Below are 17,258 nucleotides of genomic sequence, written 5' to 3' on the forward strand. Positions count from 1 at the left end.
ACACCCACAAACTGTCATACAGATCAACTTTATTTTTAATAAAAGTCAGTAAAATACCCTCTTATGTACAGAAATTAACCTGTTATATTTTCCATGGTAACTTTGTTCAGTATTTGTAATAACTATAAACTCACCACTATAAAAACATACAGCATTGTACAGATTACAGCAGGACACAAAAATCAACAGTAAAAAATGTTCCTGTAAAATCTAACCCTAAAAAACACTTAAATTTCCTGTAAATCCCATCGTGTTCTGTTTCAGTTCCTCAGGGAAACATTCTGGGTTCCCTCAGCTTTCTGTTGGATTCTACTTAATTTTAAAGATAAGCTTTAATATTTCTGTAAATCCTTTTGTTCACTGTCATGGATAAAGTCTGACGTTGTTCAGGGAAATGTACTTGGCCCTTTTTAACTTCCTATGAGGCTTTATTTAGATTCAATGATACACTTCAGTGTTTCTGGGAGTCACTTTTATCAACAGGTAACGGAGTTCCTCAGGAAAACATCCTGGGTCCTAAAAATTTCTACTCCATTGCAAGATTCACTTTAATATTTCTCGGACCCCTTTGTCCTCAAAAAGTCATGAATTTTCTCAGAAAAACATAACCTAACCTTTTTATTAGATATAAAGTGAAAGATTTCCTTAGCTCCTTTACTGCATTTGATAAGATGTGGAGTTCCTCAGAGAAACATACTTGGTCCACTAAACATTCTATTAGACATCATTCAGATATAAAGATAGATTTTAGTATTTAAATAACCTCTCTTGCATAGTCACATTTCAGATGTGTTTAGCCAAGCTTAGCACGACCTTAAAACAACACGTGGTTCGTTAGCTCCAAGCTGCACATCACTGATAATGTGGTGTTTATTACGATGATGGTCTTGTTCTTTTCAAACGGTCTTCGAAAATATTTTTCATGTGCAAAACCTTTTCCTTTAAACTGCCCACATGAATTTAAAATCAGAGGACAATGAAAAAAACACAGGTCAATGTGAAAATATGATCAAGAATATAAAATAGAGTCAGTAAAAACAAGAAAATACTTTGTGTTCTAGCTAATTTCTTTGAAACTTTCTTTGTAATTTTCAAAAAGAAAAATCAGCTGTAAATAAAAGTTTGGTGCTAATTATGTAGGACTGGAGAAAAGCTGATGTAGCTATTAAGTACCTGCTGGTGTAGCTGCGTTTTTATGAAAGAAACTAGTAAAAGATGTGTGTTCAAAGCAGAAAATAATTGCTAAACTGGCATCGGTGTCCATCAAAGTTTTTTTTAAAAGACTAAAAAAAATTAGCTGCAGATAGTATTTTTATTTTTCAGATGAAAAAAATCTGGTAAAAATATGTTTTTCAGTAAACTGCTGAGTGTTGATCTTCAGCTTGAACTGATGAACAGAAGAATGCAGCAGAAAAAAAGTTCAACAAAGATTTACTGAAGCAGATCTATAAAGTACGAGAGCTGAGAGTCACCAAGAATTAGCAGTAAACTGATGGAGTCGGTTTAACAACTAGTTTTCACGAAACTAATACGTCATGAGTAGTTTGTTCTAGCAGGTACTCAGTAACTGCAGCATTTTTAGTCTGAATCTGTTGTTCTGAGGTTCTCTTAGTGAATGTTTCTTTTATGTTCTCAGGCCCACATTTTAAGATTTGACTAAAAACAATCCTGTATCGTATCTACAGCGAATAAAACTCCATAGTGTGTTTGTTTAGGATATATAAATCCAAAATCTGAAGTCTTTCCATGGAAAGTGTATAAATCCTGTTCAGATCGAGCTGTTGCTTAGGTTCAGAGGCGGTTCTCCTTGGAGGTGATGTGCTCTTCATGTCCTGGTGAAAATACCTCAAAGTTTCATGTCTTTGAAAACAGTCGTATAATTGGTTGTAGATGGCTCCAGTTGCTCTTGGGTCAGTTCAGGGCTGGTGGTGCTGGTCCATTTTCAACTTGAATGACCACAGATTTTTTTTTACAAGAGGAAGATGGGTCTGTAGCTCCACCAGTTTCCCAAATTACCCAGAATTCTTTGGATGGAACATGAGAGACTTGGTTTGGGGTTTTACTCAGGTGCAAAGCAGGTGTGTTCTGTTTGGTCAGCTGCCTCGAAAGCAAAGTGAAGGTGCCAGTTAAGCCTTCAGAACCAGGCCCAAGAAATTCTGTTTGTGTCCGGAGTTCTACAAGGTTCTACAAAAACCTGGAAATGACTGGATTGGTTTGTTTCCAAAGTAAAACATTTGTATTATTTAGTAGTTCGTCCAGAACCCACAAAGATGAATATCCATAGAGTTATAGGAGAATAGGAGATGAGTTGAGGTCCAGAGTTCTCCATATTTCTTAAAGGATCCGTAACTTGTTCTGTTCACTGGAAGATATTTGGGGGTTTAAAGTTACAGTGTTTGGTTGTTTGTCTTGACAGAGAAGCAAAGATTCTGCCTGAGTTTTCAAAACCAGTGCAGGGTTCTAGAGGGATCTACTGGATCATTTTAGTCACTAAGAAATGTGAGAAAATGTGTTTCATTTGGTCTGTTTCTTAAAAGAGAAGTTATAGGTGTAGGACCAGTCCAGGGTTTTAGATGGTTTCTCTCAGGTTTTGCGTAGTCAGTGGTCAAAAGGGCATAGTGTAACAAATAGGTTCCACGTTTGATCCTTTATGAACCAGACATTTGGATCCAGACCTTCCAGAAATATTTGGACTTTCTTTGGGAGTTTTTTTGTTAGATTCTTATTTGGTCTGCTGTCTTGAAAGGGAAACAGACAGGCAGATTATGGTTTTGAAACCATTCCAGGAATGCAGTTGTTCTTATTCGGGTTCATCCTAGATTATGTAAGTCACAGTGTTTAGATTTATTAAAAAGGAGGTGATGTTTAGGTCCACAGAGTGAAAAGGTTCTAGAAGGATGTGGAATTTATTTTATTTTGTCTGTTGCCTTGAAGGTGCTGTTCCGGGGTTTTAGGTGGTTCCGCCCAGGTTCTATTAGGATCATTTTAGTGTCAGTGGTTGGAAAGGGGCATCATCTATCCATTAGGTTCCACATTCAAAACCCAAGAAAATGAATGTCTATAGACATTAAAATTAAGAGTCAGATGAAATAAGAACAGGACATGAATTCAGATCCGCAGTTCTCCTAGTTTCCTAGGATCTGTAACTTGTTTTACTCATGGGGAGATATCGAGATATCTGTGGGGTGGAACTGCATGTTTTGTTTGGTCTTTTTTCTTCAAAGAGAAGCACAGATGTAGGTTGTGTTTTCAAAACCAGTCCAGGATTCTAAGCGGTTCTACCAGGATCATTACCTGGAGAGTTTGGACTTGGAACCTGTCAGAGCAGCGCTTTCTCAAAAATAAAAGAAAAAAGAAGAAAATTAGAAAAGTTGTTGTTGTTGGTCCTTGAAGAAGTGAGGCGGAGAGTCAATTTTCCAGAACAAGTACAGGGTTTTATCGGGTTCCGCTCAAGTTCTACTAAGTGTGTTTAAGGCACAGTGGTTAGAAGTCTGTAGCTCAGCCAGCATGATCTGCCTTGACTTGGTTGTAAACTTAAATATCCACAGAACCTATTAAAAAGGATGTTTGTGTCCAGAGAGCTACACCAGTTTCTGCTGGCGTTGAGATGTTTTATAGTTTTGAGGTGCCAGAAAAATACGTGGCTTTGGTCAGTTTCCTTGAAGCTTCTGTCCAAGGTTTAAGGGGTTCCACACAGGTCCTACTTGGATCATTTAATCCACAAAGGTAAGAGAGATGTGCAGTTCCCAGAATGTTTGTTCTTAGTGTTGTGTTTCTGAACCAGTATGGTGTTAGGTGGTTCCATTCAGGTTCTACTCGGATGATTTTAGCCACAGTGGTCAGAAGGGACATCATGCAATCAGCAGATTAAGTCCACATGAACTTGGTTTGGAGAGGAGGTAAAGTTTCAAAATGGTGTTGGAAGGTTTTTGGCAGTTCTGATAAAAAGCCTCATGAGATCCTCAAAGGGTTCTTGAAGGTCACAGAGGAGCTCCAGGTGGTTCTAGCTCTCAGAGAAGATGGTCTGGAACTCATTGAGCATGAGTTCCACTATCTGGCTCTGGAATACCATGTGGATCGTCATGTTGGCCGACTCGGTCTGAGGCCGAAGCAGCGTGGGTCCGAACACGATGGCGACGCTCTGAACCGACATTCGGTTATGCTCCTTGTGCTCGATCACCCTGGAGACAGACAGAACAGTGATGTCATTATTTCAAAGCAGATCGACTTTATGTGAGTCTTGATCCAGTCGAGTCCAGCAGATTTAGTTTGTTCAATTCTGTGTGGAGTTAAGTGTGGGATCAGAATTACCTCTTAAGTAACAATCATAAACTGGAAAGATGTTATTCTTGCTTTTCGTCACTGGTTAAGAAAAAGTATTGAACAAACCAGTTCTGGATCTCCAGTACAATTCAGGGTCTTTGGGTTAGTTCTGACTGTTTGTTAGTCCTTGGTCTTTAAGGTACTCTTGAGTCTTTAGTTGGTCAGGTTTGGGTAAGTCCTGTGTCTTTAGTTGTGGTTCTTCAGTCCTGGCTTTAAGGTTAGTCCTTGCTCATTCGCTATGTTTTTGAAGGAGAATATACCTAAACTTGTTTCGTATTTTGTCCTTCAGCCCGAAGTAGTGCATGACTTTAGGTGGCTGAATACATTAGGCACCATATTTTATATATAATTTTAAAAAGTGTTTATTGGATGTTTTCAAGTTCAAAAGTGTGTTATGCATTTTGTAGTAACCACACCAGTCATGGGAAAATGCCACTTTGTTACGTGTACTTTTCCTTGATCTCTTTTCCTGGATCTTTTGGTTAATCCTGGGTCTTTTGCTTGGTCCTGGGTCTTACTTGCGCAGGTGTTTGAACAGCAGCTCCATGGTGTCGTGGTTGGGTAGAGGCAGAGTCCGGACCAGGTCCCTCATGTAGGAGACTCTGAGAGTGTAGTCTGAAACCTCTGCGGGAACCAAACACAAAGAGCTACCGTCACATTTTGATGGTTCGTCAACAACAACATAAACAGGAGGAACCCTGAGGATCCAGGTCAGGATTTAACAGTAAAAACTGCAGCATGTGACTGAAACATGTTCCTGCTGTTGTCTAACATGACATTGTGATCACTATATACTGTGATTGTTGTGATTATTGTGCACTGTGTTTATTGTGATTACCGTGTACTGTGATTACTGTTATTATTGTGTATTGTGATTATTGTGTGCTGTGTTGATTGTGATTACTGTGTACTGTGATTATTGTGATTAATATGTATTGTGATTACTGTGATTACTGTGTATTGTGATTACTGTGATTAATATGTATTGTGATTACTGTGTATTGTGATTACTGTGATTATTGTGTACTGTGATTATTGTGATAATATGTATTGTGATTACTGTGATTATTGTTTACTGTGATTACTTTGTATTGTGATTACTGTGATTACTGTGTATTATGATTACTGTGATTATTGTGTATTGTGATTACTGTGATTATTGTGTACTGTGATTATTGTGATAATATGTATTGTGATTACTGTGATTATTGTTTACTGTGATTACTTTGTATTGTGACTACTGTGATTACTGTGTATTGTGACTACTGTGATTATTGTGTACTGACGGATGGCTGCGATGAACTTGTCGAAGCAGCTGAAGGGGAACAGTGGTTCTGGTAGTTCTCTGAGGAAGAGCTTCAGAGCTCCGGTGATGACATGGATCTCCTCCCACTGTCCGTCCTCCAGGTCCAGCTGCTCCTCTGAGGAACCACAGAAGAAGAAATACCATCAATTAGTCCAGAACACCTCCAGCAGAACCTTTGTAGAGTCTTCAGGCTGTTTGATGTCTCTTTCAGGGATTCATATTATAATCCTCGTCTCAGCCCCTGACCCTCTAAATCCTGATCAGGTTATTGATCATACAGCTTGTTTACAGGTTACTGATCCATGGTTTGGTTATTGGTGGTTTGTTACCGTGATCGGCTTTGTGCCGCAGTTTCTGGATCACAGCGAGGTTCCCGCTCACTCTGTAGATCCCATCAACATCCAGACCTGCAACCAGAAGTTCAGGTCAGATTGAGAACCTTCAGCGTGATCTGGGCAGCTGGAATTCATCTCAAGAACCAAAGACCCGACTGCTGCCAGAGTTTCAGACTGATCCTAGTAGGAAACATGTCTGATCTTCAGCCACACAAAGTCTGAACCCAGTAGATCCATCACAAGAGAAGGTCCATTTACTGACTCCCAGCTGTGCTTCTAATTTAATTTATTATTAAACATCACAATTTAAAAGTCATTCATGCGCTTTCAGTCATTTTACACAATTCAAGATAATAGTTTTCAAAAAATTGAGTCGTTTTGGACATATCTTTAATGATTTTGGACAAAGATTTTTGCGTTTGGACCTTTTGGAGTCATCTTGGACATAGACTTAGGGACATTCCTTTAATCAGTTTGGCCAAATTTCAGATTCTGATTCATTCTGCACATATTTAAGATCATTTTGAACAATTTCCCAGTCATGTTGGACGTGGTTTGAATCATTCTGGACACATCTGAGGTCATGTCTGACATGTCTAAAGTTACAGCTGTTTTCTGGCATTTTTAAATATCCAGATGATTATTGATGAAGACGAAGTGCAGCTCTGAATGATTCACTTTCCATCCTGTCTGCTGCCGTATTTGTGTGCTCACCTCTCCTCTCCACCGTTCGGATGCACTTTTCCACAAACTTGGGGATGGTGGAGTTTTCTCGGTGGCACAGAGTGTCCAGGTGGCAGCCGAACACGTTATCTAAAACACATGAGGAAACACTGAGAAAACCTTCCAGGGTTTAATGAAGCTTGATTTAACAAAGAAAAGGGTCACAAAATGTACAACTTCAAGGTTTACCACAGCTCTTCTTAACAAACATCATTTTATGTCTTTTGTCAGATTACATCTGCAGTTTTTTGTTGGTTTCAGTGAAGATCTTTAGCTTAATCTCACTCATAGGTCATCACATATAAATAAAATTGCATTCTGAGTAATGTTTCATATCAGCATGTGTGACAGTGGCTGGTCAGAACAATCACGGACGACGAAAAGATCATTTCATTATCATTTATATAATTTAAAATTAGAATATTGTATTTTATAGTACATGCCACTCTTTCTAAATATCCTTTATTAAACATTTAAAAGAAAAACAACACATGACCTCATTTAAATGAAGTCAGGAAAATAAATGTGAATTGTGTGAAATGATTGTGTTGTGTATTAATTCATTAGTATGTGCAGCTTTACTTCAGTTTCATCTCCATTTTTACATCTTACTTCTATCTTACAGTTTTTCTGTTATTCTACAGCATCAGTTTAAACATTAAAACTGAAGCTAACAGCAAATTTTTGAAGCTCAGCGTTCTTCTGCAGATGTTTGTGACATCAGCGTGAACAGAGCAGGAAGGGTTCTGGTTCTGACCTCTAATGTATCCTTTCTCTTTGACGCTCTGCAGCGTCGGCCGTCGCTGGAGGAAACGTCGCAGCTTGGTTCGAACTCGCCGTTGCTCAGAGTCTCCCGATGAAGTCCTTGTGGCTGGAAGAAGAAGAAGGAGGAGGAAGAGGGGGAGGAGAAGAAGAAGCAGGTGTTTTAATTTCAATGTAATTCTAAAAGACAAATGGTGAAGCTTTTTTTTTTTTTTTTTTTACAAATTTTGAACATTTTCTGTAATTTCAGCTGAGTTTGTGTCATTTCTGCAGATTTAGAGTCTTTTGGAAGTTTTGAATGTGAAAGAAGCCCATTTAGTGGGTTCGGCTTTCAGCACAACTCACAGGTTCTCTTCCTGTCCTTGTCCTCTTTGTCTGAAGCTTCATCCTCATCCTCAGAGAGATGATCCAGCTCCTGCAACAGCGGCAGGACAAACAAACAAATAAACAATAAAGAAATAAATGAACTGATCAATTCATTCATCAACTAACTAATGGATGTGTTGTGTTGTGTTACCAGCTGTCTGATTGTGTCCTGGATGACTTTCAGCCAATCACAGATGATGCTCTCAGTGTCGTACTGCATGAGGTACTCACAACCCTGCCGAGTCTTCAGCTGCACACACACACAACACAACACAACAACACCGAGTAACCATGACAACAGCTGCACAGTCAGGTCAGAAAGGCTTCATCATGCAGGACAGTGGTAGAGCAAATGATGATGACGGTGACTGTAACCATGGTAACAGAGGCTGTGCTGTGTGCAGAGCCGTGTACCTCGAGAACGTTTTTCTTGGACGACTTGTCTTTGGAGGCCCAAGAAATTGAAGAACCTCTGAGTTCGACGGTGTATTCAGGAACAATCTGGGACGCTTTACTCTGAGGAAACAGAGCAACGTCTTCATCATCCTCATCATCGACTTATTGTTATTTATGCTGAATTAAATACAGTATGATCTATTAATTATGCAGATTAACCTTTAGTTGCAAGGATTAACCCTCGTGTTGTTCAAAAGTTTGAAAATGTGGAGAAAAAATATTTTTATGTCCACATATTCAACATTTTTGGGACATTTTTGAACATTTTTTTGGTAGAAAAGAAGAAATGTTGAAAAATTGTTTCTTTAAGCACATTCACCGAAAAATCAACCAAAATCCCGCGAAATTAGCTAGGCTTGATTTTTTCGGTAAATGTGCGTAAAGAAAATATTACAAGTTTTACTGATATATACGTCAGCATTATTTAAAAAAATTTTTTTTGCAAGATCTTTGCTCATTTTTTGAAAATATTTAAAAGAATTTTCTTGCCAAATTTGGGGGATTTTTTGAAAACATATTTTTTAAGGAATTATTGGAATTTTCTTCCTGCAGGTTTCTCAAATTTTCAGAAATTTGCGGAATTTTTTGCAGAATTTCTGGATTTCTTTTAAGGAAACAATATTTTTTGGTGCCTGTAAATGAAGACAACAGGAGGGTTAAAAACACTGATAATATCTGAAAATTTTTTATAATAACAGAGCTGTTGTTAAGCCAGTGAATGTCCCAAACATCAAGGATCTGAATGCTGCTTTGGGTGAAATAAAACCAGTTGTGCAGAGGTTCCAGTTTGGTTCTTACAGCGTTCCCAGCGGGGGCAGACTTGGGGTCTTTGTGGAACGTGAGGATCCCTCCGTGGAGGACAGTCCAGGACTGACTCCAGTTCTTCCTGAGGAGAACACACACAGTTACGACACAGGCTTAAACTAACCGTGACGTCACCTGTTGGTTTCAACGCCGCGAAAATGAAGCCCGGATTTTGCTACTTCCTGGTCGCCGTTTTGGATTTTTTGGAGCCAGTGACGTAAAAAGCGTCATCAAACAGACTGGACCGGAGAGCAACTAGGGGCAGGATTGGCTGAGGACTCTCTTATCCCGCCCACATTTTACCGCACAGGCTTCTGTTGCTGTCTATCAAGTATAGCCACGCCCCCCAGCTCCGCCAACTTTAACGATTTATTTAAAATTCAGTATTGATTTATTTTAAGATCGGCCACCTGATCTCTCATTTTGACCATGAAAACTAACGGGGAAAAAATCCTGAGCTGTAGAAAATCAGTTTATCAAATTTTATTTTTTCCAAAAATGATTTGGGGTCTATGGAGAAAAAGCTTTTTGGAGCCAGCCCTAGCGGACGGCGTGATATTGCAAGTTTTTGGCACTTCCGGGTGGGCTTCAATTCTGGAGCCAGATGCTACGTCCATTATATATACAGTCTATGTTACTACAGCTGTCAGGTGAATCCTGCAGGACAAAAAAGCTGCTGATCTCACCTAATCTTTTTTCCATTATCGGCTACTTTGGTCTTGTTGAGGATTCCTGCTTTCTCCAGCAGGGGGCTCTGCAGAGACAGACACACAGGTGAGCTGATGGACAGGTGAAATATGACTCCTCTGCAAACAGGGAGAGGTTCTACCTGCAGGATGTTGTCAGCACACCAGAAAATCAAAAGACCTAAACACTACAACATTAGAACACTGGAACACTGGAACACCAGAACACGAGAAGACCAGAACACCAGAACTGATGTTGGAGAAAATTAGAAGTCAACCAAAATAAATACACAAAAAAACATGGATAATATTTTGAAGTTAAAAAAGTGCAAGTTTAATGAAATGAAAACAAAATAAAATACAAATTAGATAAAGAAATCTAATTTATATTGGGGTTTATAAAAAAGAAAATTAAAAATAGATGGTAAGTTTTTCTCTGTCCCTTTCACTTTATTATTCCGTTTCACAATTCTTTAAAAAAAAATAACAAACTAAGAATTGAGAAAGAAAACAAAAATCATATTTGAAAGAAGTAGGAGTTTTTTTTTTCCTTTAATAGACTATCCACTACAGCATATGGAGATGCCATTATTAAAGTTCTGTGAAATACTGTCCCTAAAATTTTGAGCATTTAATCTGTTTCCAGAGCTGGAAGTGTTTCTATTTTCAAATTTAAAAAAAACAAAAACAAAACAAGAAGCCATTTTACAAGTCCAGTATCTCCACAATTAAAACTATCAGCCATGAAATGTGGTAAGAACAGACAGAATAATTTCATCAGATCAGAATGATTGAATGGATCCAACAGAGGACAGAGTTTAATTACTGGATATTGAAAATGCAGAATCTTCAATGCAGGCCGGTGTTGTGTCTCCATGAAGTCCCTGTAAGTATATATATATATATATATATATATATATATATATATATATATAGATGGATGGATCCATATTTCTACTAAAATAGTCTTTGGACGACATTTCACCAACTTTTGAGGCTCTAACATCAGTAGAATCTGATGTGTGGAGAGTTTGACAAGACAAGGTTCCAGTTTTTTTTCAATAAGTGAATTTATTGATAGGAAACAGAAACTGATGCTCATAGAGGTCTAGATGTTGATGTTCTGTGTGCAGAGTTATGAACTGCTTCATGTTTAATGAACAACATCTGAGGTATATTACATCCATTTTCATTCACTTACAGGAACTTTACAGTGACACAGCACCAGCCAGGATTCACAATTCTGGACTTGTTTCTATTTTCAAGGTCCAGTAAATAAAAATATTAATTAATCATTCTGATCTGATGAAACTATTCTGCCTGTTCTCACATTTCATGCCTGTCAGTTGTATTCATGAAGATTTTAAACAGTAAAAACGCCTTCACAGGTTTTCATTTGAGGGTGAAAACAGAAAAATTCTCTAAATTCAGCCAAAACATTTGACAGAACTCAGTTTTGGTCCCAAATCACAAAGAAGTGAGTTATTTCCTTGAGTAGTTTTCACTAGATTGGTTAAAATAAGAATATTTGACCCTATTTGAGTATTTTCTGATCTATAAAGAAAACCTGACATTTAGGAAGTCTATCCATCAGTCCGCTCCATCCCGGAAACATCCTCCAATACCTGGAAAACTTTCCAGGACCTGAGGAACGTTGAGCTAACTGAGGATCTGTACTGCTTATCAAAGAACATCTAGAGCGTTCTCAGTGACGCACAGAACCTGAAAAAGCACCGTAAAGCACCTCTAGAACAGCAGAACGTCCTCAACCTCCTGAGAAGAATCATAAAGTATAGAAGTAAACACAGAACCACCAGCAGAACAACCAGCAGAACCACCAGCAGAACCCAGCCAGAGCTGTGAGGAGGAGGGTTAGTGGAGCAACACTGAGAAACCTTCTGGGCCGTGAAACTTTAATGTCCTTGTTGGTGAATAGATCAGCTATTTGGCTCTAGAGCATCAGAACATGTTAAAAATGTGGATCAGAGTTTCCTCAAATGTCTTGTTTAGTCCAAAGACCTTCGGTTTACTGTCATAGAGGGAAGAAACCAGAAAATATTCACACTAAAGAAGCTAAAATCATAGAATTCAGATTGTTTATATTATAAAATTATTTGACTGATCGAATATGAACATAGCTGGAGATGAATTTAAAATCTGACAACTAATCGACTGATCTTTAATGACGCTGAGGAACCCAGCAGGAGGCGCTGTGCATCTGAAACGGCCCAAAAAGTTCCCAGAAATCAGATGTTAGTAAAAGTAGCTGCCGTCACCTAACAGCCAATCAGGACCTACATGGTTGGAGCCTGTGCTCCGATCGGACAGATTCCTCTTCAGTCTGTTCCTGTCGAACTTGGTGAAGGAGAACAGGATGAATGAATGAATGAATGAATGAACAAGAAAAGCATTCGGAGAGTGCAGTACTCCTCCAAGGCTGCTCATTCCTCCATATGACATTGTCAGAAATGATTAGCTGTTAATTAGCTATTGATGATCAGAAATTACGGCACTATAGAATGCGGTCATTTAATATAGACGTACCCACAATTAAAATGACCTTGCGTTGAGCACAGGTGTGTGTTATGTATGTGTATGCTACGTACGGATACCGAATTGTGTGACCTAAATATGTAGCGAGCAGCAGAAATTAATGGGACTAACACCCCTACAATTTAATCAGTTGTTCCTTGAATCATTTCCGATGGATAAGTCCTGAAAAGTCCACAACGATGGATTTGTAGAAGGATCGCAATCACATGATCATCAACAGGCAGCTGACGTAGCGTTCACTTGTTGTCATAGTTACAGTGACAACAAGTGATACAGAATGATACAGAAATCTTTAACAAATTCATAGATCCAAACTATAAGCAGCATCACTGCCAAAATCTAATGAGTTTGTCCTTGTGTCATTTCTGACCTTCCCTGAAAATTTCATCCAAATCTGTTAGTCCGTTTTGAGTTTGTGCACAAACGGAATAACAGACAGACAAACGTACGCCGATCGTCACATAACTTTACCGCGTTCCTTGGCAGAGTAATGACTAAATGAATGAATGAATGAATGAAGGAGCAGGAGCAGGTGAGTGAATGTAATGTGATGACCAGGTCAGTTACCTGTTGACTGTCGGGGGAGAGTCTTCTGTTGGACACCTCGGTGACATCAGAGAAGTTCCTGCGGTGGCTCAGAGTGAACGTCTGAAACAAAACGTTCTCAGTCAGTTTCAGCAGACAGAAGGTTCACATGTAGGACCAGAGGGAGTCTGTAGGACACTAACGGATTCTCTTAAAATGATAAGACAAAAACAGTAAAAAAGACGATATCACCTGAAACCAGGCAAGAATCAAACTAAACTCTCACTGACTGAACGTCTGCTTATCCACAGATGCTGCAGTTTACACATGTTCCCTGAACACCTCACAGGAGCATCAGGAACATCTGAAACCTGCAGATGTTCATCCAGGAAGGAATTCTGGTTCAGTTTAACCCGTATTCAACCTCAAGATGTTCTGGGTTCAACTACAGATTATTTTAGTTCAGTTTGTTTCAATGTGAAAATCACTGAATTATCCTGATCAATAAATATTATTTTCATTGGATGCAGCGATGATTTGTGACATACGTCTTCGGCCACACTGTGTCTCCAGTTTCTGATCTGTAGTGCAGGACCGTCCTCAGAAACTCCATTTCCCATCATCCTCTGAGGCAAATGTAGCAGCTGCAACATGAAATCAACCAAAGATAAGATAAGACAAGATAAGACAAGACGAGACGAGACGAGACGAGACGAGACGGGATGAGATGAGATAAGATTTATTGATTTATTGATCACCTCCTGCTGCCTCCACTGGGAGCCGATCGGGTCCTTCAGGTCCAGCTGAGCTCTTGGTATCACACCTACATGCTGCTGAGGATTCTGGGAAAAGAATCAGGCACAAACTGGAGGTTAAACCTGGAAAAGATTTCTGCCAGTCATCGACCTATATCTGGCCAGGTTTTCAACTAGTTTTTAGGACTTTTATCACATGATTTTAGCTTGGTTCTGACCTGGTTTTAGCCTGGTTTTGGCCTGGTTTTGGACATTGTCTGACCTGGTTTCAGCCTGGTTCTAACCCTGTTGTGGTCTGGTCTTTGACCTTATTCCTGCCTGGTCTGTACCAGGTTTTGTCCAGTTGTGACAGTTCTGGACAGACTTTAGGTGTTGCTGGGATCAAACTGTGAAAACATGAACTCGTACCGGAGTGAACACGTTGCTGTCATTCTCTGCTGGATAATCTTCTTCGGGCAGCGGAGGCTTGAAGGAACCAAAGAACCACAAGAACAAACATTTACCAGGCTTGTTTCAGTAAAACTACCTGAAATATTCCTCAACCTGAAATCACAACTAACCGGCCCGATGTCCCGGCTGGATCCAGGAGGGGAGGAGGGGGACTCCGGTAAAGACCAGGACGTGACTCGTGTCTCGTGGTTGTAGTAGTAGAACCTCCCTGACACCTCGTCCACCAGCTGCTCCCAGACACAGGAACCCTGAGGGGGCATTTTAAATTGCTGAGAAGAGCCGTTTTTATCTACCGTCAGAGGTGTTTTAATATGCTGTGAGGAGGCATTTCAAACTGCTTCAAGAAGGTGTTTTAAAATTGCTGCGTGGTGTTTTTACCTACTGTCATATGTGTTCTTACCCACTGTCAGAGGTGAGTTAAACTGCCATGAGGAGGCATTTTAAACTGCTGTGAGGTGTTTTAACCACTGTCAGAGGAGTTTTCATCCACTATCAGAGGTGCTTCTTACCTGGGAGGAGGCCGGGGACAGCAGAGGGGAGCCCAGTGGTCCTCTGGTCTGGTTCTGTTCTGGGGTACTGTGTGGTTCGGACCAGGTGGTCTGTCTGGTTAGTGGATGGTAGTAGAACACCTTCCCACTGTCCTGGTCAGTGTGGGTCTGAAGAACCAGGTCAGAACTTTACCAACCAACATTTTCAGGTGTTATTTTAGAGGAATTCTGAGAAACAAGTCTGAAGTTAAACTATTTCTGAGAATGAAAGAGGTCAAATTTCACATAACTTTTTTAAATTCTCTGTTCAGGTTAGGTAAAATCTAAAAATAATTTTCAATATATATAAGTTCAGTATTTCTACACAGATATTTAATGTAAGATTTGACTTTTTCTTATATTGTTATTGAGTCTTTTGCTGTTTCTAAAACAAAACCGAGAAACCGATGTTTAGCAGCTGAGTTCTGCCACGATGTGAATTTAATCTCGCATTATTTTAATCTTCAGTGTAATAAAGTTTTCTGTCAGTTTCAGCCTGACATCAGTTTTAGGAGCGAAGTGTTTCCTGTTTCTCAGTGACACTGAACTGATCGTCTGATGGAACAAACCTGCTCCGGTTTCAGCTGATCAAACTTTAATTAGCTGCAGAGAAACCAGCAACTCGCGCTGAAAAACCTTTTCACACGACACCTGAACCACAGAAACACAAAACTACGATTTTATACAAAAAGATTAAAGTGAAAGTGTGGAAAAAATGTGTGATTCAGGGCAGTTTGGCTTCAGTTTCACTTCAGACTTTAAATTACATTTATACAAATGTACCGCAGTAGTTTCACTGGAAAAACTCGTTCTGTTGGAAAAAAGGTGAAATTCTATCAAATACTGGAACTTGATAAACAGCAAATATCTGTAAAATAATATTTTATAACTAATTAAATACAGCAAAATTGTGTAATTTGTTGTAAAAAGAACACAATACTGTTTTTAAATTAACCCATGTGTTTGTGTCGTCCTGCGGGACAAAACTGACCGGTTTTAAGGTATGAAAATGTGGAAAAAATATATGTTTTCACAGTGAAACCTCCAATGTCCACATTTTCAACATTTTTGGGAAATCTCTGAACATTTTTTGGTGGAAAAAAGAAGAAATGGTAAAAATGTTTCTTAAGAACATTCATAAATTTTTTTTAAATAAAACTTTTAAGGGAAACTTTTAAGGAATTGTTGGAATTTTCTTCTTAAAAGTTTTGTAAATTTTCAGAAATTTGGGGATTTTTTTTTTGCTGAATTTTTGGATTTTTTTCAGACAAGGAAACAATATTTTTTGGTGCCCATAAATGTGAATAACAGGAGGGTTAAAGTGATTTCACTTGATATCATCTGTGAATTTCTTTCAATCCCAAAATGCAAATTTCTACTTTTATTTAACTTTAATCTTCAGCTTCTTTCAGTTATTCATTTCTTCTGGTTACTGCAGAGCCACCTGATTCTTCTTCTACAGTAACTTTATTAATGATCAAAGTTTTACCTTCATACTATGAATATTTCTAGAGTTCCAGGTCTTTGAAGTACACAGAGGTGGGTGCAGACTTATCACTTATTAATGGACTTTTTCCATCATTTCTGAGCCTTAGAACTTCATCAGTACAGCAGATAGACTCATCACATTTTAGGAGGAAAAATACATCAGAGTTCTGGTAAAAACTGACACCAGATCACTTTTACATCCATCCAGGTGTCACAGTCTAAACACTAAATCTGGTTTCCCTTCATTTCCTCTGGAACCAGCTGAATGTATCAATATTATGGGATGTATCATAGTCTGAACGGTTGAGCTTACCTGCCATCCGTCCTGTGGGCTGATGGGGGAGGCGGGGCTTAACATCCCGGAGGAGGAGCCTGACATGGAGGAGGTGTGGCCTGCAGGCGGGGCGAGGTCAGAGGGAGGAGGGGAGGGCAGGGCGGGGCCAGGAGCAGACGGGTGAAGTGTTTTCTTCAGGGGGGAGACATTGGCATAGATGGGTGAGGTGACGACCTGCAGGGAGAGAGAGTCTTAAAGGGACAGTACCTGGACAGGTGACTTTAATTCAGATGATTCACAGCAACATGCTGTTGTTTAATCTTTTTACTACTTAAGTTTCACATCAGTTTTCTTTTTCACTCGTTTGTCAGTCGCTGCTGTTTTCAGATGCTGTTTTTTGCTCACTGTTCTGTACTTATCCTTTATCCTTCTTTTCTTTATTCAGTCATATTTCTCTTGCAGCATTGACTCACTGTTTACTTGGCTGTGTTTTTTACTGGTACTTGTTTTTCATCTGTTGGTTATTGCTTATTTTACACATGCTGCTGTTGACTCGCTGTATATTTGTGCTTTCACTTGTTCATTTTTACAAGCAGTTTTCATTCAGTCCAATCACAAATTTCGAGTGTGTTTTTTGTAATTTTTTTGTCTTATTTTGAACATTTTGAATGTATTTTTTATTCATTTTGTGTCTTACTTTAAACATTTTGCATTGATTTAGATATTTGACGCACCTTTGTGCTCTCTTTTCATTATATTTTGGATATTTTGCATTTGTCATTGGTCATTTTGTTATTTATTTCTGTCTTTTTTAATTCTTATTTTGCATTTTTTACATTTATTCTGGTCACTTTGGTATGCTGTTCTTCACCTGCTACTTTTCACTCACTGTTTTTTACTTACTGTTGTTCAAAGTGTTTTTCAC

At 38.9% G+C, this 17,258-nt stretch overlaps 1 protein-coding gene across 1 annotated transcript in view; it reads right to left on the bottom strand.

Moving 5' to 3' along the window:
- Nucleotides 1-9: 9 nt before the first annotated feature.
- Nucleotides 10-17,258, bottom strand: part of LOC110965919 (rho GTPase-activating protein 27-like) — a 31,450-nt gene continuing 14,201 nt past the window's right edge. Inside the window, 18 exon segments of the mRNA XM_022215118.2 lie at nucleotides 10-4,181; nucleotides 4,842-4,947; nucleotides 5,610-5,744; nucleotides 5,959-6,036; nucleotides 6,679-6,777; nucleotides 7,445-7,558; nucleotides 7,795-7,864; nucleotides 7,967-8,065; nucleotides 8,230-8,331; nucleotides 9,070-9,157; nucleotides 9,762-9,829; nucleotides 12,882-12,962; nucleotides 13,388-13,483; nucleotides 13,598-13,681; nucleotides 14,003-14,059; nucleotides 14,155-14,292; nucleotides 14,554-14,700; nucleotides 16,373-16,567. Coding sequence (XP_022070810.2) covers nucleotides 4,004-4,181; nucleotides 4,842-4,947; nucleotides 5,610-5,744; nucleotides 5,959-6,036; nucleotides 6,679-6,777; nucleotides 7,445-7,558; nucleotides 7,795-7,864; nucleotides 7,967-8,065; nucleotides 8,230-8,331; nucleotides 9,070-9,157; nucleotides 9,762-9,829; nucleotides 12,882-12,962; nucleotides 13,388-13,483; nucleotides 13,598-13,681; nucleotides 14,003-14,059; nucleotides 14,155-14,292; nucleotides 14,554-14,700; nucleotides 16,373-16,567 — 1,935 coding nt within the window. The 3' untranslated portion in view covers nucleotides 10-4,003.

Source organism: Acanthochromis polyacanthus, chromosome 21, assembly GCF_021347895.1.
Source record: "Acanthochromis polyacanthus isolate Apoly-LR-REF ecotype Palm Island chromosome 21, KAUST_Apoly_ChrSc, whole genome shotgun sequence".
Lineage (NCBI taxonomy): Eukaryota > Metazoa > Chordata > Actinopteri > Pomacentridae > Acanthochromis > Acanthochromis polyacanthus.